This window comes from Nanorana parkeri, unplaced genomic scaffold (genome assembly GCF_000935625.1).
Source record: "Nanorana parkeri isolate BGI_ZX_2015 unplaced genomic scaffold, ASM93562v1 scaffold362, whole genome shotgun sequence".
Taxonomy (NCBI): Eukaryota; Metazoa; Chordata; class Amphibia; order Anura; family Dicroglossidae; genus Nanorana; species Nanorana parkeri.
Window position 1 is genome coordinate 1068537 of NW_017306630.1, and position 26453 is coordinate 1094989.

The window sequence follows — 26453 nt, forward strand, 5'->3', positions numbered from 1 at the left end:
CATGCGCGGTGTCAGAACTCGCGCTCTATTGAACCGGGCAGCTTTATTGATAGACGGCGCGGCGTACATCGTTGCTATGGCTGAGCTGGTGCAGGCCACGCAGTCCCGGAGCAGTCTGCAGTCTCCAGCCAGCGGGCAGAGCGCGACCACCACGGCGGCGGGAAGCAGCTCAGGCAGCAGTGACCCAGCTAGGCCCGGGCTAAGCCAGCAGCAGAGAGCCAGCCAAAGGAAAGCTCAAGTTAGGGCCCTTCCCCGGGCCAAGAAGCTAGAGAAGCTCGGAGTGTTCTCGGCTTGTAAGGTAAATAAAGGGGGGTGCATTTCCTCCTCATTGTGACCTGCTTCCTTACTTCATGCTCCGTTGGGCCAGTGCATTGGTTGTCTTGCAAATGCAGTTTGTATGCAATCTAATTCATTAAATGGCAATGCCATTCGCTGCATAAAGCTGCAATCATTCATTCCGAGTGATCAAATCAGCTAGGTAGCCCTTTAGAAATATCCCTTGTAATTTTATATAAGGTAGCCATTGGTGGAGTGCTGATCCCAATAGTACATGTGGTACAGGAATAGATGGGATATATCTTCCAATGGGGACACTAGTTGTGATGACCCTGCTGACCACCAGGGATTACCCTCACTTTGGATGAATTTCTCTCACCTCCTGTTGTAGCAATCAGAGAGGAAGTGAAGATAAATCTCCCCAATGGGATTACCAAAACAAAAACCAGACAGGAATTATAACCCTCTCTTAAGGTAAAATTAAAGTTTTGGCTTTGATGCTACATGAATCTTTATAAAAGGTCAATAAATAGTAACCAATGTGTTTCGGAGGATCACAGCTGGGGAGAAGGGGATTTCATAGGGTTCTAAATGACTGTGATGGATGGGAATAGGGATATACTGATACTCGGTATCGGCACCATTACTAGTAGCGGCACTGGTATGGGCAAATACTATCCTGATACCGGAACTTCTGGTATCAGGAAGCCGAGCGGTGAGTTATTACACGCTGCCCAACTTCCTGATTGGCCATGGAGCTGGCTTCCGGCCAATCAGGAAGCCAGGGGGCATGTAATGACTTCCTGATTGGTTGTGAAGCTGGCTAATCGGGAAGCCAGGCGGCGAGTCATTACCCGTCCCCCAGCTTCCTGATTTGCCAGAAAGTTGGCTCCATGCTACCTTGCCACCTGGTGACGAGCACGGAGACGGCTTCCAGGCTAATCAGGAAGCCGGGCGGCGAGTCATTACACACCGCCCAGCTTCCTTAATGGGACTTTCGGTATTTGGTATCAGCAAGTCCTGAAAAAACGGTATCGATGCATCCCTAGATGGGAATACTGGACAGTATGAGGAAAACAAATTGAAAGATTAGAATGTCGCTCTGGTGCCCGCACTGGCATTCTAATACTGCCCAGTATACTCATCTCTGCCAGTTAAATCCCTGAGGAGCTCCCTCAAAACACATTGCCTCCAGTTTATTGACCTTTTAAGTTAAGCAAATCCTATATGTAATTTATTTGTGGTGCTCCTACTCTTCACACATTCTATGTCATTTTATATAATGTTATTTCATATGCTTGGAAAATTGCATATGCTAGAAAATTTTGGGGATTTCGTGATAAGTCACATGATGGTGCAGGTGTTTGCTCTGCTTTTGGTTACTGTAATGAATGTGCGCAGGCACCAGCAATGAATAGGACTAGTGATGTGCAGGGGCTTGGCGCAAACCCAGTTTGCGCAAAACTGACTGACACACCCCTCACTGGTTCTGATAGGGGAGCTCTAAACAGAGAGGTCTCCCTTTAATGGAGTACACAGAAGCGGGGAAATGCAGTCACAGCAGTCTCTTCTCCCCGCTGGTGCCGCCTGCAGTGGTCTGTGTCCCTGCTACCCCTGCCGATAGAGGGGGAGAGCAGCGGGTATTGAAAGGGACACAGACCGCTGCAGTCAGCACCAGCGGGGAGGAGAACGGAGAAGCAGAGCAGCAGCCACTAATCAAAAAGCAACTAATCACTGATAAGAAGGGTTGCCAATAATTCTCATTATTGATTTTAATCGATGTAGTTGTTGCAGCCCTAGTTTCGGAACCAGTGTGGTATCTTCATCAGGCAAATCCGGCTTCCTGATTGCCTGGGAAGCCGGTGTTCTATCGAAAGAACACCAGCTTCATTTCCCGAGGCTGCCTGGTTTCCTGGCCAATCAGGAACCTGGGGGGCAAGTTATGACGTGCCGTCCGGCTTCCTAGCCAATCAGGAAGCCGGGTGGCGGGTCATTACGTACCGCCAGGCTGCCTAGAAACAAGTGAAGCCGGCTTCCTAGCCAATCGGGAGGAAGGGTCATAACCCATTTCCGGCTTCCTGATTGGAAAGGAAATCGCTTCTATTCTCCCTCGGCACTGCCGTTCAGAGGGAGATGTCCCCCTGACCAGAACATATTGAAACATTTGGGCGAGTACGAGTACTCGGTATCGACACTGATACCGAGGCAAAACAATATCACTTTTTTCGGGGCCAGCATATATATCCTGGCCCGAGAGAGCTCTCCCTCTGTTGATACTCCTGAACAGAAGGGTTTTAGTAGTGCTCTATTGTACCTGTAAATGTTGTCTATAAGGTAAAACCTATGGTGTTTCTGTTTTTACTTTGGTATAAAATGAACTTTGCTATATTGCATGCATACATACCTCTTCTTTCCTTGATGAACCAGGCAAATGATGTGTGTAAATGCAATGGATGGAAAAACCCGAACCCACAGACAGCACCAAGAATGGACCTCCAGCAGCCTGCGGCCAGCCTGAGCGACCCATGCCGAAGCTGTGGTCATTCCCTTGGTATGAGAGATTCAGACGTCTTTTAATCCTGTCAATTGGAACCTAATGTGCTCTTAATTTCTTAAACATAATCCAGCCTAGACTGTCATGCTGGTAGGCTCCCTGCACTTTAAATTGTTCATTATTGGCAGGCCTAGCAATAACACAGTTTAGATGAGTCCAATAAATAAACCCTCTTAAGGATCACATATAGATTTTTCATTGCCTCTTTACCCATACTTATTTAAATACCAATATATACAATAATGGGGTTTATATGAGTCATTTACACAACTATATGTCATAATTTGACATCACAGTTTAAAATACAACATTTAGTTTCTACAAATACTCCCGTGCGCTATACATTGGTAGCATATCTTCCTCATTCTGTTGCTTTCAGAAAAGTATAGCCCTTAATGTTGTACCCTATACAGTTTTTACATTCAAGTAGCATATATTTACACCACCGTACAATCGTTATTCCATACAGACAGCATCCAAGGGCTTGTAGTTTATTTTCTCCCAGGGCATTAAAGCTTCATCAGGGGAGGTTTTGTTAGCAACTTCTTTTATAGCAAATGCTTACTTTCAGGCAGAACCACAACAAGTTAGGACAGGCCGGCGAATCGTCGGGCTAGATGGAACAGTCCCAAAATCTGGGTATCATGTCTCCCTGGGACCACAGGAGGAGAGGTTCCGGGAAAGGGTGAGGAAGTCAAACGGTCTATGTTTGGCTGACCCTGCTTAGGGAGTTCATCCTTTTTATATGCAATAATCAGGACCTCCTAAATCTAGGATAGCGAGAAACAACAACCCTCAAACAAACTCCTTTCTTCTCTCTTGGTTCTGCTTCATACTTGGGGCAAAGCGGTGCTTTTTTTTTTTTTTTATGTTATGTGCTATGTAGGAAAAAAAAAATAGTATGGGACTCCTTCCTTTGTTCCATCTAGTGACAGGAATGTCGTGGGAATAGCATTCACCCAGTGTATGGTTGGGCAGATGCTTTATAAAGCTCTCCTAAAGATTGCCCAGGCTGGGAAGGTGTACCCTAGAAATACAAGAGGACCTTGGAGAGATATGATAAAGTATATAGGTAGTCAAATAATCAGGGGGGTGGAAATAATAATAAAAAAAAACAACTACTTGTCCCAGGGCTAAAGTGGGGACCCAATCTATGACAATCTACTTGCCCTGATACAAAATATTTTTTTTTACCAAAACCGTATTTAACCGTGCTAAGAAGCGCTTCTGACTGCGCCAATCAATGAGTGCTCGCAATTTAGGAGCGAAATTCAAAATCCATAGTGCAGCGCTGTGCTGAAAGTGCACCCGGACCAGCGGAGGGGAAGGACCGTTCGTTGAAAGGCAAGTATAGCAAAGAGGGGAGAGGGGGCCATGTTTGAGCAGGCAAATTACTTTTGGAAAGTGAACTATCCTGTAATGCACCTTGTGCGTGTTCGAGAGTGCTGCTGCCTGGCTACCACAATATGGCGCACACACAATATATAATATATATATAATTTCACTTAACTTTATTGTTATCATACAGGGGCTAACAAGCCCTTATGTGATGGTGTTTGGAGGTGACAGGTTCTCTTTTATGGAGCCTGCCCTTGATTTTCCATGCAGCTGAGATGGGAAGCGCTGTGAGTACAGTGCTCCTGTCTCACTGATCCCACAGAGCAGATCGGAGAACAGACGCATTCCATCCTAAAATCATTGCTGTGGTCCTGGGTCCCCCAGAAGGGCAGGGCACCACAAAAACCACAGGGGATGGATGGACAAGCAGGCTGCTACAAGTGCTGTACAGCCGCCCAGATCACTTATACAAAACGAGCAGTGGCTTCCCTGCTCTACATTTATTCCTGCTTGCATGCAGCAGTGCTCAATGCAAAGAAAAACACCTGCCCAGCGCAGGAATCCCACACCCCTGTATAATGGATAGGCTTTAACCCCTTCATGATCAGAGGTCAGATGTTTACATTCCCAGACTGGATTTAACAGCATCAGCATGCAACCTCTCTGCTCATCCTGGTCACCAGGGCTACAAATAAGGGAGGATGTGAATTGTGCATCGTTTCTGAAAAAAAGGTCAACAATTTGAAGCATGTTCTAAACATTTCATGAATATTAACTTTAGTGTTTATTTTGAACTGCAGCTGACCATGTGTCACATCTAGAAAATGTTTCTGAAGATGAAATCAATCGGTTGTTGGGCATGGTGGTGGATGTGGAGAACCTCTTCATGTCTGTTCACAAGGAGGAGGATACAGATACCAAACAGGTCTATTTTTACCTGTTTAAGGTAAGATCTGAAAATAAAACCCTTTTAATCTGTTATTATAGGAGACTGATCCATTCATTCATATTTTTCAATTTTTATAGCTTCTTAGAAAATGTATTCTGCAGATGATCCGACCAGTGGTGGAAGGGTCCCTGGGAAGTCCACCCTTTGAAAAGCCAAATATTGAACAGGTAATTTTAGCAAGATGTTCACAAGTTAAAGGATTGATATTGTCTTCTTTATATAATTGAGGGCATCTCCATATGTTTTCAGGTTAAGTTTGGTCATGTGAATTACAACAGCAGTCCAGTTCAATGGAATTGCCATGTCTGTTTTGCCTCTGCCATATAGTAATTAGTGTGGTTATGTGCACCTGCCAATCTCTCTGCAAATCTCCCTGTAGTGTTTGTGGATGTTAGAAAAACCCTAGTGGCTGATGGTATCCTCTAGCATCCCCTCAAATCCAATTTTCCCCAGTCGTCTTCCAGGACAGCCCATGAGAGTGTGAGGCTATGCCTTCGGACAGGAAACGCACCACCCAGCAGAATTTAAAAGTGATCCCACCAGATCCAGCCCTCAGTGTGTTTCCTCCATCCGGAGACCTGTCACCCTTTTTTTTTTTTTTTCCTTGGAGCTCACGCTCTCATGGGTTGTCTGGCATATGGTGGTTACGTGGCCCTGGTGCACTTTGCAAGCTTACAGTGAAGGAGGTGACCCGGGCTACCATTTCCCTGTGGTACCTGAGTTTTTAGCTGTCCCTCCAGTGCTGGTGCGGGTCTCCGATCCAGCGCTGACTCCTCTGTCCTCCTCTTCGCTCATGTCCCACAAAGTCTGTGCAGGTGCACGCTGCTCCATATACTTACCTTGTGTCTCTCATCGTCTCCCCGGCCGAACATCTGAACTGCGCATTCGCCCGGCCCAAGATCCTTTGCGGCAACCCGAGAAATTTTCAGATGTTCGGACGGGAGCGCGTGGTGAAGACACAGGTAAGTATTAACCCTTTGAAAAACATTTTTTCTCTCCCGTTCATTGAAGGACACAGGCAACAGATCGTAGATCCTGAATGGTAGGGTAATATCGCCACCTGCAGGAGAAGGACGCTAGGCACAAAACTAAAGACCAATTACAGCCTAGGGGTGGCAAAATCCTATTTTTTACATTTTTTTTTTTTTTTTTTTATCGTTTTGCATATATTTACTGCTTGCTAGCAGTTGGTATATGCAAAAACCGCTGAGGGTTTATTAACCCTTTTAAGTAATTTACAAAATTCATGCTAAATTCCAAACGGAAGGTGCCTGACTTTCAGTCAAGCCTTAAACTATTTTATGTTTATAGCATGAATAGGTTTTGCTTGTTGCATGTTTGAGTAATGAATCTTTGTACAGCTTACGTACACAGAGCATGTGATGTCTGAATTTATATATCCACACAGGGGCATCAGAGCAAAACCCCAACCCAGCCAATAATTTTAATTTCTTTGGTGTTTTGTGCTTGCCTGTTACAATGTCCTTTTCACAGACGCAATGGAGACATTTTATAACACTGAAATAGGAAGGTACAGTAATAACTTTTGCAAGACAAGCAAACATTTCTGAAAAATGTTGCCTTGATATGCGAGCAATGTCTTGCAATAAGAGCAAAATTCTGTAGAAAAGCACCACCCGAATAAGGCTGTAGCAGTGCGAGCGATTAGTCTGTTTAATGACAATGCAATGTCACATTGGATAGATTCCTTGTTAAGGTTTCACGAAATGAAAAAGATTCCATTGAGCCAAGAGATAGCAGTGATTCCGTTAGTGACAGTGAAAGTTGTCCTACACAATAATCCTCCTCTCTCTTGTCCCCCTCACACCAGCCACGAAGGTACCGGGGATTGGTCTATTTTTCTTTATATTTTGTAAAGTATTCTATCACAGTACAGTATTGTAATTATTTTTGTGTTGTGGAACGAATCATCTGAATTTCCATTATTTCCTATGGGGAAGTTCGCTTTGATATACAACCGCTTTGGATTACAAGCATGCTTCCAGAACGAATTATGCTCGTAAACCAAGGTATTACTGTAATAGGTTATTTGCACCCTAGCAACAACCTCATTTGTTTTGAAAGTACATTTCAGAAAGCTAAAATGATGGCTCTTCTTCCACAGGGGGTACTAAATTTTGTGCAGTACAAATTCAGCCACCTGCCACCAAAGGAACGCCAGACAATGTATGAGCTCTCTAAAATGTTTCTACTTTGTTTAAATTACTGGAAGCTTGAAACCCCATCGCAGTTCCGACAGAGGTCCCAGAATGAGGATGTGGCAACCTATAAGGTTAACTACACAAGGTAAAGTATGATTTGGCTTCCTAAAGAAGAACTCAAGGATTTAAAACATTTTCACCCTTGCACCGGGGCCACCCCCCTCCCGACTGTAAGGGTTAACCGCTCGTTTTGGACTTGGGGTGAAAATAAAGAAGAAATACTCACCCAGTCCTGCAACAGTGACTGCTCACCTCTCACCCCCTCCTCTTCGGCTGTAGTATGTCCCTCGGCATCTTCATGTCTAATAGACCTGTGTAGAAGTGGTGATGTCACGTGTCCTTAGACTGCCAGAGCCCGGGAGACGAGGCTGCGGGGACCAGTCTAGAAGCCAGGCGCTCCCTAGACAAAATGAGCATGTAACCTTGCAGTGCAAAGGTAGCCCCACTGCACTGTTAACTTTTCAAAATCCTTGAGTTCCGCCTTAAGTTTTAGCTAACAAGTACAGTATCCGCTTTTTGAAGGAGAATTTGTCATGCATTGTAAGCATCGGACAGAAGCTAGCATTCTCCTTTTCACTGATCTATTAGTTTTAGGGCATCTGCCATGTTCAGAGGTAATAATCGGGTTTCTTCTCACTGCTCCAAAACCTGGATGTAGTTTTATGAGTTGGGAGAGTAGCTGCTTTGATCAGAAGCTTTTGAGGTAGAGCTTTTGTGATGGCATGTGTTCGCTCGCATTGCAGCCTTCCAATCAGTGAGTCATTGCATGGAAGTCTGTTTACACAAAGCAGAAGTCTCTCTATTGCATTTTCATCTTTCTGTTTCTCCAAGTAGTGACCACGGGTGACTTAGACTGAGGAGGCCAACCACTGTGTGGTATAAGATAATGGGCAATTTACAGGAAATCTTCCTTGAGAAGCTGCGTATTTGTGACTGGCTCAGAAAGTCTATGAAGGGCAAAAATAAAGGTTGGCCCTGGCTGCAAACCGTGACATAGGCACATTGGATCAATAAACTGATATTACAATCCAAAAAAATCGCAGCCGCACATTAGGTTGTGGGGTGCCTGCCTTGACATCATTGACCTTCTTATGGCCGTGTGGCCTATGTCATTGACCAAATATAAAGGGTCAGTGATGTCACAGCCTCCACCCCTTTGCTTACATGCAGCTTCAGGCAGGAAACCTCCTGGCTGCTCCTGATAGGCCAGCAGTGGAAGGAGCTGCCTTCTGGGTTTCGAGGAGCTCAGGTTCAGAACCCTATCCGAACCTGCGCTCATCCTTTGTTTAATAAGATGTTTGGACAATATTGCTTTACCTGTGTGCCAATCTTTTGCTGCGTTGGATTAAACTTTATCATGCACTTTAAATAGCAGTAAGCGGTAGGTGGTTATTCTGGGTGTTCTATCTTTATTCATTAAACCACAACTATCACTATGCAAACCCAGTCACTATCGGCTAATGCTGAGATTGACATATGTGATGTAACTTGCCAAGATACACTGTGTGTGTGTGTCCACAAATCTTGTTGTCATTGTTCTGGATGTTTGGTTGCACCATACTAATTGGGCACTAAGAGATGGCTATTGAATACTGCTGCTAAGACGGAGGAGACAGTTGGGCAGGGCACAGAACAGGGTATGAAGTCATGTTATGCAATATTTTATCAATGTCGGGGGAACTCTAGCCATTCTTTGACAGCCGGGATATCCAATATGTCCTGCTTATTCTGGGTTTCCCCCATTACTCTCAGCTGTTCCGGTCACATATGAAACTCCCTGGCCACACCTTATAAAATATGCAGACTATTTTCCCTTGGTTTAAAATGTGTTTTCAGATGATTGAACTTGCCAAGACTATCTTTGTGGAAAAAACATCCTGCTGAAAGATGTTGTCCCATCTAGGGCTAGAATAAGCATATGCCATCAGTTAATCAGTATATGGAAACGATCAATCATTGTGTGGTTATTTTACATTGGTGACATTTAGCATTTGGTTGACTGTTAAATGATTGCATTGGTTGTATGTATTGTCAGAATTGATTTCTTTGTTGCAGGTGGCTTTGTTACTGTCACGTTCCTCAGAGCTGTGATAGCTTACCGCGGTATGAAACCACACAAGTGTTTGGACGGAGTTTGCTACGCTCCATCTTCACGGTTACACGCAGACAACTTCTGGAGAAATTTAGAGTGGAGAAGGATAAGCTGGTTCCAGAGAAGAGGACACTTATTCTTACCCACTTCCCCAAGTGAGTGTAGTTGGAAATAATATTATTTTGGTTATATCAAGGCCCAGGCCAAGGGGGTGGTTAGTACAGTTAAAGATCCTGGTACTAAACATCCAACAGTATTTGTCATATTCATTGCACTAATGGTCCTAGTGTTTCTGTGACGGTTCTCATTCATCCAAGTCATAGTATATAGTATAATTAAGATTTGAGAAAGATAGTCGGATGACCAGCGAAACGTCTTCAAGAAAAATGCAGCAAGTCCAGTTGCCTTGATTTTTTTTTTTAACAGATGGGGGGGTCCCGGTTTGGTTATTAAGCCTTATGGGCTGACATGTCTCTAGGGATAACATGGATTTTATTATGAGAGGGGTCTAACAAGTTCCCTATGTGATCGCAAATATAAAATAACAGGTCGTCTTTATGGAAACAGCAGTCTATTAGACCCCTAATGTCACCTACGAACCTCCAAAGAAGCTGATGAAGCATATCTGCTTTACTAGCTTCTTCTCTGGCTACAGAAGCTGGAGAAATGATAGCTGAAGGTGGAAGTGATGTAATACATATCACTTCTGCATTCAAAAGACACACAGACAGTTGCACACAACATACTTGCAATCTCTAGCCGCCCAAACGCTTGTATGTAAACGGTCATTGCTGGCTGTTTAAAATGCTGAAAGTTTCCCACTCTTGTGCGCTGTCCCGTGGTGAGAAAGGATGTCTAAAAAAAAACAAACACCCGCATTCAATAGTGTCCCATCTGGCCATTTAATTGCAACAGCTGGATGGGAAGGGGCTAAACCTGCTTGAGATGAACATAGATCTGTAATCAGACAAGTTATAAAAAAACAAGGGGAATACCCAATGGATCACTTGAGTGACGGCAGAAAAACAGAAATATTTTCTGGAGATTTAAAACAAAATGCACTGTTGCATTACTTTGCAAGTATATCTTTTACAGCCAAGGAAGGTGCCAAGCCTCTATTTGGATTGCAGTTGTCATGGTGCTGCACATGTGATCAGCTATGACACCAGCCGTTTGAGGGCTTGAAAGATCAGTTGAGAGCTGAAATAAGCACACTGGCAACCTGTACAACTGGCATGCCTTAGGGCCTGTTCACATGAGTTTCAGGTCCGGATCTGCAGACGCAGTGTTATGTATTTTTGATGCGTTCCAGTAAAAAAAAATTGTTTTTATTTTTTTGCTGGAGTGGGGCTGTCAGTATGTCAGCTGCAGTGCAGTGCATTTTTGACGCGTTTTGCGTTTCCTGACCGTACAAAATCTGACATGCAGTATTTTTCTGTCGTAACCTTAACGGACTGCGCACGTGAACTGTAGCCCATAAAACACATAGGGATACATTGGGATGCATTTTTAGTGCAGGAGCGTACGGATCAGGTCAGCATAGAAAACAGACGTCGTGTGAACAGCCACTAAAAAGTAACTGAAATCTGAGAGAATTCAGTTGCGATTTTGTTTACTAGTAAATATTGGGCCCCATATGGTGACCATACATTGTTTGATTTTTGTTTGGAAATTGTACACAAACTAAGTTGATGGTACATTTTTGATATCGTGATAGAACAAAATTCGATAGATCAGTGTAGTTTTAGTTCGTCAAAAATCTTAGCAAGAACACATCACATGCGCAAAAGAAAATGTATTTCTATAATTTGTAAAAAATTGGATGGCTAGTATGTCTAACCATCAATTTCCAAAATTGACATTTGACTATGCTTGATGGGTTATTCGAGCTATAATCAAACGAGGGTTCGTGTCAAATGAAAATGTTCGACCGAAAACCTACTAGTGTATGGCCACCTTAAGTCTTGTGTTTTGTAGTATTGTATTATTTCACCTGCCAATAGTATAGATAATTGATGAATGTTTGTGCTTCTGGGGACAGGGGCTGTTAAAGTGCAATTAAAGCTTTGACATACACTTATGCTGCTTATATTTTACATTTGAGGTTCCTCTCCATGTTGGAAGAAGAAATTTATGGCGAGAACTCTCCAATCTGGGAGGCAGATTTCACAGTCCCCAACACGGAGGTTCCCCAGCTAGTGCCCCGTCCAGGTAGAGTAATTCAGCTGGCTGTCCGGTTCAGCATCATCTTGCAGTTTCAAGACATGTATGCATATAACCAGTGACAGTAATATAAAGAAATAAGGGCCAGATAAGGTTTCATAGCCTTTCACAATAAAGAGACAAATAAATGGATTGTGCTGTTTGTCATGCTGATTACAAATGAGTATTGCATGGCATTTAGAGAGAACAGGTAGTAAAAGGACATCACCATGTCCTTTCCTACTACCGTAGTTCCCATTAATTATTGTGATACTGTAATCAGTTTGGCAGAGAGCATTGTATGCCCGAAACTGTTGCTGTCATTTGGCATATTTGACAAATCAAATGGCATATAAATATGCTGTATATTTGTATATATTTCAACCTAATATGTAGTAGTTTGCCTGGCATTTAACTTTATCTGGAAAACAATGATAGGGTTTCCTTTTTGTTTAGAAAGATGACTTATTTCATGGTTTCTCTTACAAGCTGCTGTAAACACTACTGCTGCCCCCAGTACTCCACTCTTCAGCAACAGCCTGAACAACAACTCCACTCTATCATCCAATGGAGATGCTGGGATTTCAGAACCCCTACAAGGTAATAAAATATTCTGTTGTATGTTTTCTAAAGATGTTCTGCAGGTAAATTACCAATAAACAATGTCTGCTCTACTTAAATAATATCTCCCACCTGAATTATGGGAAGATGTTTTGTCTGTTCTGTACACCATACTGCAAAGATCTGTAGTTATTAGTATTACCTATTTTTAGAACAGACCAAAAACAGCATTGTTTTCTAGATGTTGCATAGTATCCTTGTCATATCACTCATTTAATGACATTTTATTGCCCTTTTCCCACACAGGAGAAAAAAGGAAACTGTCCGACAGCCTGACAATAGAGGATGCCAAGAGAATCCGGGTTATGGGTGATATACCTATGGAACTAGTAAATGAAGTTATGCTAACCATCACTGACCCTGCTGCTATGTTGGGTCCAGATGTAAGATGCTCATTGATGAAACACATTGTTAATGTCATGTTTTGTGTGTTTTTATTTAGTAATGATTATGTTAATCATATTTAACAATAAATTATATAAAAATAATATGCGTATGTAATAGCCTTTAAGGCAATGCCACACATCTTATCTTGACATCCTTAGATGCATTGAGAATACTCCAGTTTCATTGTGTTTTTATTTTACTTCTTGTGTAATAGACAAGTTTACTATCTGCTAATGCTGCACGTGACGAGACAGCACGCCTAGAGGAGCGCAGGGGGATCATTGAGTTCCATGTGATTGGAAACTCTTTGTCTCAGAAGTCTAACAAGAAGATTCTTATGTGGCTTGTTGGCTTACAGAACGTCTTCTCACATCAACTTCCACGAATGCCCAAGGAATATATCACGCGGCTCGTCTTTGACCCGTAAGTCCAAAGCTTGAAGTTTACACTTTAATTTTAATGTCACCTGTAAAATAAATTTCTTTTGACTAAAAGCTTGAAATTGAACGTTTGACATTATAGCACACACCATGCCACTTAAGCCAAGAGTAATGTGTTTCCTTGACAATAGATATATATTTACTTGCCAAACAGGTGTCCATCTAAAAACCTAGTTGTAGCTCTATTTTTGGTAGCTGCAACCCATATTTATTTATATGGCATTCCATATTGTATATGCTGTGATATTCTTAATTGAAAAGCAGCTGTGCACTGCACTTGATACTGTTACCCGAGTGCATGCTTTGGAATTTAAACATTTAAAAATCATGTTCAGCATTGGTAATCAAACAAACTTTATTTCGTATTAAGCACTATGCACCTTTTGTGCTGTAAAGCAGTGTCTAAAGCAGATGATGAGAAAATGAGACTGTTGGCATTGCAGAGATGAGCCCAACACACCTTGCCAATACATGTGTGTTGCTACACATTACAACACACCACCGTACATTGTGCTGTGCTGCATTACTGAAAATGGTGCGTTAAGGGAGTCTGCGCCTGGATTAGGTTATTTTATCCCTGCCTGATATTCTGCCCAGACTTTGCACCTTGCCGATCCCTGACTTCTACATTGCCTGTCCCTGATGTGCAGTAGATTATGTGGAGAGATGTAGGCACTTACTTGGCGCAACTTACATATATGATGTTTACTATACTGGGATATGCACCTTGTATGTAACCTGCTAATAATATCTTTGTTTAAAAAAAAATTAGTGCATACGTGTTTTTCAGCACAGCGCAACACACAATGGACTGCAGCACTGGGAATCTAGTGACTTCAGTTTGATGTAACATGTTTTCTGAACGGCTTGCTTTTCTTCCTCCATATTATTACTAGTATATTTTTTTTTTTTTTTTTTTTTATGACTCATTATGGTCATTCATTGTTTTCTTAACACACCTTATCTTTTATTCTACAGGAAACACAAAACTCTTGCACTTATTAAAGATGGTCGGGTTATTGGTGGCATCTGTTTTCGTATGTTCCCCACTCAAGGTTTCACAGAGATTGTGTTTTGTGCTGTTACTTCTAATGAGCAAGTGAAGGTTTGTAGAATCTTATTTTACATGCGTTTTTCATGTCCATTGCACATCGCCATCATTGATGCTGTGCTCAGATCAGTTATTGCACATTTATTTACCTAAGGTTTTACCATATATTTGCTTCCATTTTCTTGTGTGCATCACAGAAATAACTTTGTTGCTATAGCCATATTCTTTGAGCTCCATGGTCTCTGGACTGTGTAACTATTCATCTCCACGGTCCTTTTAAAAGCCCATTTCCACCTTTTGCGAGGTATTTAAAAAAAAAAAAAACATTCCAACAATGTACACCGGTACATGAAGCAGCCATATGCAGTTGCTGTATATGATATAGTATTCATAGTGACAACCCCACCAGACAGTGTATTGTAACCTGGAAAGGCAGAGCTAGTGTTTAGTGATCGTGTTATAATGAATAACTGAGGGGAGCAGCTGTTTACCGCTTGCTGTACAATCTGATCCCTGTGTTAGACTTAATTTCCTGTGGAAATTTTTTTTAATTTCTAGGATTCAGGCCTAATAAGTTAATAAATGAAGAAAGCCTGCACTACGAGTCATGAAAATGTGCACATGTATCCATCACTGCACCTCTACATTACCACAATAAATGCTAATCACTTACAAAGGGGGAAATGGATTTCAAGTCCAGCCTTTTCTGCTTTTTGTGTTTTATTGATTTGATTTTCTTAATCTCATTTTAAGGGATATGGCACCCATTTGATGAACCATTTAAAGGAGTACCACATCAAACACAACATCCTCTACTTCCTCACATATGCAGATGAATATGCTATTGGCTATTTCAAAAAGCAGGTGGGTATCTGTTTTAACTTTTAATATTATGCCTTTCAGCCTGAGAAAGGAGCAGATTGGTAAGAAATATGTTTCTGCTGTTGTAGACTTGACTAAATTTGTATTGAAATTAGATTTTTTCTTTGCCCTACCAAAATGGGATGTCTTTATTATCCTGTATAAATTGTAGTAGTAATGGGTTGTTGTGTTTTTTTTTTGTACTAAATGGGTATAACATTTTGTCATCAGAACAATATTTGGCTTAAGTTTCAATTTTTTTTCATCTATCCTTAAAACGTGAATAAAAGCAAGGCTGATATGCATAACAAATAATTGATAACGTTCCTCCTCCCATGCCGCTTACTACAACTTGGGTTGTATATGTATATTACAAGTACACAGTTTTCAAGATATCATAAGGTTGTTCAATGGCGGGGTTCTGGGCATTTGATTGGTTTCATGAACATCACCATTCACTCCACGGTTGGAAACTGGAGGACAGCGATCTATAACATATGTTTTTAAGTTGGCCATCCTGTGTAGTCACTGAGTAAACAACGTCTATATAATCAGTCACTAGACAGGATGGTTAACTTCAAATTGATATGCTCTAGATTGTTGTCCCTTTTCTCTGAAGTGGACAGTGATCACAAAATGCGCCAAGTGGCCACAGCTCCATCATTGAGCAACCCTTTGATAACTGTAATATACCGAACCTATACCTCCTTGTTTTAATGAGGTGAGGGGGGAGTGTTATCATTGATTTTGTTTTCTGTTTCAGCTTAGCCTTTGTTTTATGGATATATATAAATAAACCAAAGTTTTACCTAAATATTCTTTTGATTACAATATTACCAATAAAGTCCCATTTAGGTTTGGTTTGTTTTTGGCTGTATCAATTTTGCATCTAAAATAGTATTCCCATATATAATATCTAGATGATAGTACCTTAACACTCGTATTGTTCTGGCTCCAAATCTTTGTATTGTTCTCCAAACTGTCTTCATTTGTGTTTTTCGTCCTGGCCTATATTACTCAGTTGAACGCGTGTGTGTGTGGGTCTCCCTGTGTCAGAAAGAGTCTACTCTACGAGTCTAAGCAGTGGTGTGTTGTGTTTTTTTTGTTTGTTTTTTTTATCCCCACTTTTGTAACATTTGGGCCAGCTTAGTTTAGTGATTGTGATCCCAAAATGGATGTGATAGTTGAGACACAAATTTAAAGCGGACCTTTACACTCAAAAATTAAATTCTGCCAATGCATCCCTCCTATGTATGATGATTAATAATAACATAGACATGTCAGGTGTAAAATGTTGTGATTTTGGAATACTTACACTTGGAGAGCATTCACTTCCTGCTTTGAAAGGGCAAAATTACTTCAGTTTGCCAAAGCATTGCACACTGGGATTGCCTTGTCATCAGCAGAGCATTGCTGGGAAATCTCATCTGTAATCACATGAGATCTCAGGGAAAGGCATTTTCTTCCCCCTGAGATGATGTGCATGGTCTCGTGTCTTAGTCGCATGTCTAGTCACATGTGCCAGAAATCCAGGAAGTAATAGGAGAGCTAGTATCTTCCCTTAGTAAACATGGCCACTGTCAGAAGACTGGGAAAGAAAAGAGAAATAAGATATGCAAAGAATACAAAGCCGGCAATTATCTAGAAGTATGTGTTTGTAGATTGCAATTACTAAACATTTCTAAAAGTGTTTGTTGTTATTTTAAAGATATTGGTAAAGGTTTAATTTGAATATTTTACTTGGCTTTATTTGAGCACAAGGATAAGACTTCAGCATCATAGGTTTCATGTATCCCACCAGGTAGGGCTTGAGATCAGCAGAAACTACTGCGGATGTGCGTGAAGTCTGCTTCTTTTGTATGCTTGAATTACGTCCTTTTGTGCAATGTAACCTCTTTTATATCACACGTAGCCTAATTCTATTATATCCTGCATGCTAAAGGAAAAGCCCGGACAAAATAAAATCCCCAGGCAGCTTGCTTAATGTCATTTGAAACTTCTTGTGGATTTGATGAGTCTATTGTTACCTTGAATGGCATTGTACGTGTCAAAAACATAGAAACTGGGTGTTTTTCCCTTTTCTTTATTCAAAGAAAGTCGGAGGATGTCACCAGAAATGTTGTGCTATAGTATTTGTTTAATGTCCCTGCTTCTTTTGTGTTTTTATGCTTCCACTGACTGTAATTCTACATATTGCTTTTGTAGGGTTTTTCAAAAGACATCAAAGTACCCAAAAGTCGTTATCTGGGTTACATCAAAGATTATGAAGGTGCCACCTTGATGGAGTGTGAACTAAATCCTCGCATTCCATACACTGAACTCTCCCACATCATAAAGAAGCAGAAGGAGGTGTGTGCTCTAAGCTTCTCTCTGGATTTGGTGTACAATAATGTCCCTTTCTCCCAGTTTTTACATGTCCTGTGTAAAACAAGCAGTTGTGCTGACAAAGCTTTTAGTAATGGAGATCACAAGCAGCTATTCTAACCTCTCTAACAGGGGTCTTAAAGTAATGGCCAGCAGGCCAAATCAGGTGCCAGCCGTTGTATGTAAACGCCGCCACAATGCATGTAATGGTATGTGATATCATTTCAGGCAGTTGGATGCACGTTCTATGCATCCAGAGGTAGTGATTAATTCCTAAGCACATGTAATTATATTGCATACCATTACATGCGATGTGATGGTTTTTACATGCAGCGGCTGTCATCCGATCATTAACTTGAACGAATGACAGCTGCCCCTTGGAAATGCCAGATTAGGGATTCCTGCTGCTGCAGGATAACGCAGGTGCAAATCCCTAATCACTTCTAAACTTACAGGTGTGAATGGGGCCTTATTGTGCGTGTATTTCTGGTGGCGGTGCTTTTTTTGTGTGTGCATGTGCGAATCTGTTGGTCCTCTATGATTTAAATGAGAACCTGTGGGGGGAAAGAAAAGACACGCATATTATACTGACAATGCACACATATGCACATGTATACATACTGATATGGCACAGACAGAAACATTAACACACATACCGACATCATTCACGGAAATCCTGACTATACATACGCATCGCAAAAAATATACAAAGAAACCATCACAAACGCATATACTGACATTAACAATAGTACTGTATATACAAAATAAAATTGAAGTATGAAATTTGGCCAGCAGCCCACATGGGAGGAAAAAAATGTCCAGTGACTCCTGAGTTAATTGCGTTTGAGACCCCTGCTCTACAAGAACCCTTATATTTTTAAAGGGAATGTGCAGGCGGCCATTATCACTTATGGCTGCCTCTGCTTCTAAAAAATGCCAGTTACCTGGCTTCCATTCTGTGCCAACAGCTTTTCCACGATGGACGTTTAAACAAGTAAACAAATCGGCAATTCTGACTGCTCTCTGGTTTCAACTGCTCATACTTGTCTGGGTCATTGAAGCCAGTGACAGCCACTGAACTAGGGAGTCGGCAATGGCAGCCGGCTTATTTTTTTTACAATAATAGTTGAATATGTTTAATAAGTCAGAACAGTGTAAAAAAGTACAGTAGCCCATATCAATCAATAAACTAAACTACCACCCTTCATAATGATGACTGTCTTAAAGCTTAACGCCAGCTAAAAAAATTGTTCATAGTTTTGGATGGAATGGGGAAGCGTTAAAATCTGTCAGCTTTTTCCTTCTGTTTGTGACACCATTAAGGACGAATCTCTTAAATAGAGAGACACGAAAAGTAATATTAAAAAAATCCTGATGGATGTTCTAACCCTTCTCTGTGCTTTCATAAATAAAGTTTTGCCTGGATCTGGGCTTTCATGTGATGAGAAGCGAAGGTATAATTCTCTGGGCATCTGCACACCCTTGCGGTTTATTCTAGTAGCGCTTCTTGTACCGAAGGTCCCAGCATCTGAGATCTTTAATGAATTAACATGGCTCTTGGAATGATTTATTATTATTGCTGTAATTCTGTTTGATCCAGATCATTAAGAAATTGATTGAGCGCAGACAGGCACAGATTCGCAAGGTCTATCCCGGCTTGACATGTTTTAAAGAAGGTGTACGGCAGATCCCGGTAGAATGTATCCCAGGCATAAGTAAGTGTGTATATGTGTGAAAGGTGCACCAAGGGATGTGGCTTTACAAGAGGTCTAGTGATAGCATTTTTTTATTTTTTTTTCAGGAGAAACTGGGTGGAAGCCATCTTGCAAGGAAAAAGGGTATGTAGTAAACTCCTCTGATGCTATAGTTGATGTCAGTGTCACCTGAGCATATGATATTAGCAGCTCCTCTGAACACTAGTCTGTATCCCTTTCCATTACTCAATGGGGACTTAGGGCCTGTTCACACGACGCCCATTTTCTGTGCTGACCTGATCCGTATGCTCCTGCACTTAATGTATCCCTATGTGTTTTATGGGCTACAGTTCTCACGTGCGCAGTCCATTCAGCTTATGACAGAAAAAATACTGCATGTCACATTTTTTCCGGTCTGGGAACACAATGCAGCTAAGCAAAAAAAAAAAAATTGTATTCTTGCTCCACTTTTTATGATGTCATATGATTAAAGGAAAAAATGTATCCGGGTGACCTTGCAAATCCTCATACAAACTCCAGAACTGACCCTTGGAGTCCCGGAGCCTCAAGATCGGGTGTACCCAATAACGACGTCTCCTGCGGGCTCGTTCTCTGCAGATCGCTGTAGCCAGCACCATCAACATGCCTGCAAACATGTGATACATGTCTGATCACCAGCTTTACATACACAAAGGGAAGTAGATGTTCCGAGAGGGCGGAAGTGACCTCAGAGGAAGAATCTGCATACTGACAGCCCCACGGCTAAAAAAAACAAAAACTGTCAGCATCCGGACCGAAAACGCATCAAAAATGCACTGCATCAGTAGCACCGCGTCTGCAGATCCGCATCTGATCAGGACCGACCTGATATCATGTGAACAAGCCCTTAGTCATGAGAGGTGTGCTCAGGCTCTTGATTTAAAGTACATAAAGTGTTTATGGGTGTTTGGGGTTTTCCAATTCTTTGATATTTTGAATCACAGAGCTTCACGAAACTGGTATGGAGACAGCTTTTGATATCTTGCTTTAGCATATATTATCGTAATACTTTGTTATACTCAATTCATAACTGATCATCTTTACAGGAAGGAGATTAAGGATCCAGACCAGTTATACAATGTCCTGAAGAACTTGTTGGCACAGATAAAGGTAACAGTGCTTTATGTGTAGTTCAAACAAGTGCAGTAAGCAGCACTTATGTCGAAACTTACCATGTTAAAACAACCTTTTTGTTTGAAAGAAAAAAAATGATGGGCTTTCCTAGGTTCTAACAGTCACTCATGCAGAAGACTTGAAAAAGAAAACTGCGCATTCACTCCCCCATCTTAGCTTGTCATGGCGTTGGAAATGGAGGCAGCATGCTTCCCAATAATCTAAATGTCCAACTCCAGAATCATGCTCACTTTCTGGATACTGATCCTTCTCCTCCCAAAGCAAACCACTGCTATGTTAGAAATCAATGGCTTACTTTTTCTGCAAATGCTTAACGTCCACTTTAATGACGACGTCACGCTCTCCTTTGCGTAAAAGCACTATAGCCGTGTGCCAGGGGAAGGATGTTCCATGTGTGTAATGTCACATCTGCCATGGGAAGCAGCACTAAGTTTCCCATGAGTCAGTGCAAAATATCGGAGTGGAGTGCAAAATATCGGAGTGGAGCTTAGGTGCGTGTGCGCTGAGATGTGATAAGCAAAGCAGCTATTTACATTGCTGCTTATTGAGTCATGTGGGTAGGTTGAAACTAGGGATATACCGATAAGAGTATCGGTGCCGATGCCAAGTATTTGCTCCGATACCTAGCCCAATACTTGAGCTTCCAGTATCGGGAAGCTGTGCAGCGAGTTGTTATTGTCCGGGAGCCGGCTTCATGCCCCCTCGTCTACCTGGTTGGTCAGGAAACTGGCCAATCAGGAAACTGGGCACTGTGTAATGACGCGGAGTCTGGCTTTCTGATTGACCGGAAAGCTGGCTTCATGCTCCCTCTTCACCTACCTAATTGGCCAGAAAGCCGGCTCCATGCTTTCTTGTCACCTAGTGAGGAGGTATGGAGACGGCTTCACTGCTAATTGGGACGCCAGGTGGCAAGTCATTACCCGCCGCCTGTCTTAATGTAACTTCAGGTATCTGTATTCGGTGTCGCTGAGTACCGGGGAAAAAAACGGTATCGGTGCATCCCTAGTTGAAACCCAGTCCTATTTGCATAGCTGCCTATCAACTGATGTGGGTGGTTTGGAAGTTCTGTGCTGATCGCACCCACCCACAGAAGGAGGCGTGAAGTTATGACACGCTTCTTCTTGGGACTAAGAATGATGACACAACCGGGAACTGCTGCTTATAGAAGAATGGCGCCCGGTTGCATTAACAGGAAGAACAAAACAGAGGAGGAGTACAGGGCCATGGGGATCAAAATAATGGAAGAAGGGACGTGAAGAGAAGACTGGCATTTTTAGATGGGAAAGGCATGTACCTTGATACTTGGATTTTAATGATTCTGGCTGGAGTTTGGCTTTCACTCCAAGCAAATGGTGAAATACATAGGTGTAATGCATTTAAGTTTTTACAGTTTTATCTACTAAATGATTTGTAATGTTGGCAGCCATTGCTGTAAGGTACATACCTCCTGTAGAATCTGGCGGATTACACTGCTGCTTACTGGTTTAGCATCACTACTTCCTGGGTCAGCTTCATGCTTATAGGTCAGACGTGACTCATTGTCCTAATATCCCTACCAGTCCACCCAATTTAGATACATACATATGCTACAAAAGGCTGTTTCTAACTGATGCAACTAAAATGGAATCCCCGTGTGCTTAGTACAGTATGTTAATAACTGGGATCCTCGTGGTTGGTTCATATTTTTTTTTTTTCACATAGTGGAATTGGGCACAATCTTACCGTTTTTTTTTTTTTTGGATCAGGCACATCCAAGCGCTTGGCCATTCATGGAACCTGTCAAGAAGTCTGAAGCCCCAGATTACTATGAAGTGATTCGTTTTCCAATTGGTAAGGCTCACTTAACAGTCGTTTAATGTTCATTGTATTGCTGGGCACACACCTTACAACCATCGCAAGACTTGTCTTGCGATGGTTGTAAGGTAATTAAGATCTGCCTATCTTGGACAGGCAGATCTTACTTGCGATGATCGCAAGCCGTGCCCCCCTGAGGGGCACACCGGCCCGTCCGGCTTTTATCTTACGAACATGCTACACACCCGCCGAGCATCGTACGATGGTTTTCGAACATGTTCGTAAGTTAAAAGTCGTGCAACCTTACAGTAGTAGAGATTGCAGGCTTCCACACACCTTACGATAATCGTACGATCGCGGGATTTCCCACAATTATCGTAAGGTGTTTGGGCACCCTATGGCAGATTTTGCCAGCACTCCCCTGTATTGTGCAAATAGTTGTGGCTTACTTAACCACTTGCTGACCGGGGTGTTTACACCCCCTCCCTTTCCAGGCCATTTTTCAGTATTCAGCGCTGCGGTACTTCAACTGACGTTTATTCCGTCATGCAACACTGAAACGAATTTTATACCATTTTTTTGGGGACAGATAGAGCTTTCTTTTATTTTTTACTATATAACAAAAAAGTATTGAATATGGGTTTTTTTTTTTTAAACATTTATTTGTACCCAATTTTTTGGTAAAATATAAAAGATGGGGTCACATCGGGTAAATAGACACCAAGCATGTCAAGCCTTAAAATTGCGCACACCGGCGAAATCGCAAAAAAACTATCATAGCCAAAATTGCCCGTAGGCGTTGCTTTAAAAGATTTTAGCGCTTATCACTTTACTGTTATCAGTGTTTGATGGTCCTAAAATTATTGCTCTCACTGTGACGTTTGCAGCGATATGTAACATGTGCGGCGTAATGGGCGCAATCGTCCTTTTTGCGTGTAGGCACACCTAACGCATTTTTCCGCATCTATGTGGGGGTGGGGGACTTTAAAAGCTTTGTGTGTGATTTTATTTTGTGAGCAATTTTGTTAACTTTTTTTTTACACTTTATTGTCATCACATATAGGGTGCTAAGAAGTCCCCTATGTAATAAATTACAGTGACAGGTACCCTTTATGGAGACATCAGGGGTCTCTAACACCTCTGATGTCACCTAGTGACCCCCCAGAGAAGCTGATGAAGCACAAATGTGCTTCATCAGCTTCTCTCCGGTTTCTGTACCGGAGAGTGACAGAGGAATGTGGAAGCGATGTAACATACACCACTTCCTGCATTCAGAGACCGGGAGGGAGATCGCGGACTGATCTCCCCCCGTTCTCAGTGCACAGAGCTGCCACATCGCCTGGGTTAGATGATGCCCGGGATCGCGGCGACGAGAGGTAAGGAGGGGGGTCACCCTGACTTGCATCATACAAGCGATCGGACGTCTTTACAGACGCCGTACTACTTGTATGTAAACGGCCATCGCTGGGCGTTTAAAATCCTGGCGGTTTCCCGCTCGTGCGCGCCCCCTGGCACGAAGGACGTCTAAAGACGCCCACCCGCATCCAGGAGACTCCCGTCCGGCCGTCTTTCAGTGGTCGGCGGACGGGAAGTGGTTCATTTCTGGCCAACTAATAAAACCAGTGAGATGTGGGACCTCCCACTGTGCTGAAGAGGTGATTTCTCTTCCTTTGGTCCCCTAACTTTCCAATGATTGGCCTTCCCTTAGAGTAAAGCTCTAAGGGAAGGCCAATCATTGGAAAGTTAGGGGACCAAAGGAAGAGAAATCACCTCTTTACTTTACTCTGTGCACTGAGAACGGGGGGAGATATAGATACATAGAGGGTTATTCACAAAGCTGCCAAAGGCAACCGAGTGAGTAACCCACCCGAAGTGAAGTGAGCGAACGCTGGTCGGCTATTCACTTCAGGCTTGTACACCTGATTTCAGCCGTACTACGGTCAGCCCAACATGCTCGGCTGAGCCGAAGTGCAGAAGGAGTTCGACTTGTCTACCGCTAAGGTTAAAAACAGAGGTTTAGATACACGTCTTCTGCAGAATATGTGAAAGCTGCGCCAGGGCACCTCTATGTAGTGCGGTCCTAACTCTAACCTATGAGAGTCTCCATTTTGGAGCACATGTAGCAAAAGATAAAATTGGGTGCAGGTAAAAGATATAGCAAAAGATAAACCCTGCACCCAATTTTATCTTTTGCTACATGTGCTCCAGGATGGAGACTCTCAGTAGTTTAGAGTTAGGACCGCATTACATAGAGGTGCCTTGACGCGGCTTTCACATATACTGCAGAAGACGTATCTAAACCTCTGTTTTTAACCTTAGCGGTAGACAAGTCTTTTTGCATGCTGGTTGGCGAGTGTGCTGGGAAACTTTTTTCTGTTGTACTGTATAAAGCCCTTCCATGTGCACCTTTTTGTTTTTTAAGCTGGTGATAAGTTAATGAGTGAGTTTGCCTTTTGTTTTGCAGACTTAGATTGCACACAGGTGGTCTTTAACTAATTATGTGACTATGTGAATACATATGCATGCACCACTTTTCCATTTTATATTACGGTATTTTCTTGATTTCACTTCACCATTTTGGACTATTTTGTGTGTGCCCATTACATGTAGTACAAATAAAAATCCATTTTAATTTCTGGTGGTAATGCAACAAAATAGAAAAAATGCCAAGGGGTGAACATGTTTGCAAGCCACTGTATGTTGTTTAGACATGATCAATAGATCATTTGGGGCCACATAATGGAAAGGCCTGTATACTGGATGGGCACCCTAACTAATTCTGCTGTTCATTGTAAATACAATGTTACATGTCTTCTATCAAAGTAGAGTTTATTATTGTGCATTTTATTTAAGATCTGAAAACCATGACTGAAAGACTGAAGAACAGGTATTATGTGACCAAGAAGATCTTCATTGCTGACCTGCAGAGGATCATCACCAACTGTCGAGAGTACAACCCCCCTGACAGCGAGTACTGCAAGTGTGCCAATACCCTGGAGAAATTCTTCTACTTCAAGCTGAAGGAAGGTGGACTGATAGACAAATAACTCCAGCTGGAAACAGCTGTGGAACGACCATTTCATTCCTCCTCCATGAATTTCAAGGGGTTCCACAAGCTTGAGGGCACCACTGCCTTAGGACTAGTGCGTAAAAGCCAGGTTCATGTATGTTTACCACCCTCTACGAGGAGTCTAAACTGAGCGAGTTGGTGGGGATGTTCTAGAGAAGGATGATGTCTGCCCGCTACTCCATACATGTCTCTGCACTTTGGGGGTCACATCACTTGACAGGACTGCATAGTTTTCTTTGTTTACAGGACAAGTGGAGCCCCTGTTCATTCCATTCTCAGAAGAAACCTTTACCCGGAGTTTCATTGCCATAACAAAACAAACGCCCATCTTGCCTTTTTTTAATGCTTCATCCTTTGTTGGAACCATCTGGGACACAATTGACTGAGCAATGTTGCAGCATCCCAATGCTTTGAAATTTCCAAAGCTGGATTAGTGCATTATGATCAAAGAGAAGCCTTTTCAGGTTATAAGCAAATGTTGTACTGGCTCCGGTTTTCTTTGAGCTGAAACTCTTCTCATTTTATTTATGAAAAGCTGCCGTATTGGATCTAAATATCACCAGGTAGAATGGCGGGACAAACTACATGCTGGTGCAACGCATGTTCATGATTTCGGCATGTTAGGAAAAAATTTAAGTTTACTGCAGATTGGAAAATGAAAACAAACATGATTGGTTGCTGTGGGCATATGTCCATCTCCCTCTTTTCCAGTAGCACAGAGATTAGAAATGTTTCAGCCATATTGTTGGTGTAAAAGCCAAAACAAACCAGGATGTGTACGATTCTGTGGCCAAATTTGGGTTGTATTTATCTGCAGATATGGATTTCCTATGAGGAGATGATACTACTTATCACCCAGCACTGTCAAGCATGTGTGACTATGAGTTAGTCAGCATCACATGGAGTAGGTTGGCAGGGTGGGGGGGTTAAATGAATTCATCCAGGACTATTGGCAACTATGTCTATATATAATATAGAATCACCAGGCATGCAGCTTAGTGTATTTCCACGTTTGCAGTCAAATTTAAGAAACCCTCACTATTTGTTGTGTTCCCATTTCACACCGCATACCTACAAATGTTTAAGCATATGTCTTACCTTTCTCACTGTTTGTTGCAGTATTATACATTGGACACTAGAGACAGCTTCTAGTGATAATAGATATGCAGAGAAGACCGATGGGCAATTTTTTTAGTGCATTTACCTTCAATGCCTTGATCTTTAGGGTAGGTTCACACCATTTTCCAGATCTCATCTGGTCCAGAAAATAGTGTGAACCTGCCTGCAGTTCCAGTGCATTCCAGACCAGACACAATGAGACATGCAGTATTTTTCTGGTCTGGAACGGACTGCGCTGGTGTGAAC

At 42.2% G+C, this 26453-nt stretch overlaps 1 protein-coding gene across 1 annotated transcript; it reads left to right on the top strand.

Annotated features, from left to right (window-relative positions):
* KAT2A (lysine acetyltransferase 2A) lies at positions 1 to 25327 on the top strand. The gene is made up of 18 exons (XM_018558834.1): positions 1 to 298; positions 2704 to 2827; positions 4969 to 5114; positions 5195 to 5284; positions 7243 to 7424; positions 9395 to 9586; positions 11536 to 11642; positions 12123 to 12233; positions 12501 to 12637; positions 12856 to 13064; positions 14060 to 14186; positions 14886 to 14996; positions 17199 to 17342; positions 18958 to 19072; positions 19159 to 19195; positions 20137 to 20200; positions 21970 to 22054; positions 24872 to 25327. The coding sequence occupies exons 1-18, from the start codon at positions 2 to 4 to the stop codon at positions 25063 to 25065; spliced, it is 2472 nt and encodes an 823-aa protein (XP_018414336.1). The 5' UTR covers position 1; the 3' UTR covers positions 25066 to 25327.
* Positions 25328 to 26453: the final 1126 nt, after the last annotated feature.

Excerpts from the sequence above, each read along its gene's own strand:
- KAT2A (XM_018558834.1), top strand. The coding sequence starts at position 2 with ATGCGCGGTGTCAGAACTCGCGCTCTATTGAACCGGGCAGCTTTATTG. Across the intron at positions 299-2,703 it reads GAGTGTTCTCGGCTTGTAAG|GCAAATGATGTGTGTAAATG; the intron begins GTAAATAAAGGG and ends TTGATGAACCAG. Across the intron at positions 22,055-24,871 it reads AGTGATTCGTTTTCCAATTG|ATCTGAAAACCATGACTGAA; the intron begins GTAAGGCTCACT and ends ATTTTATTTAAG.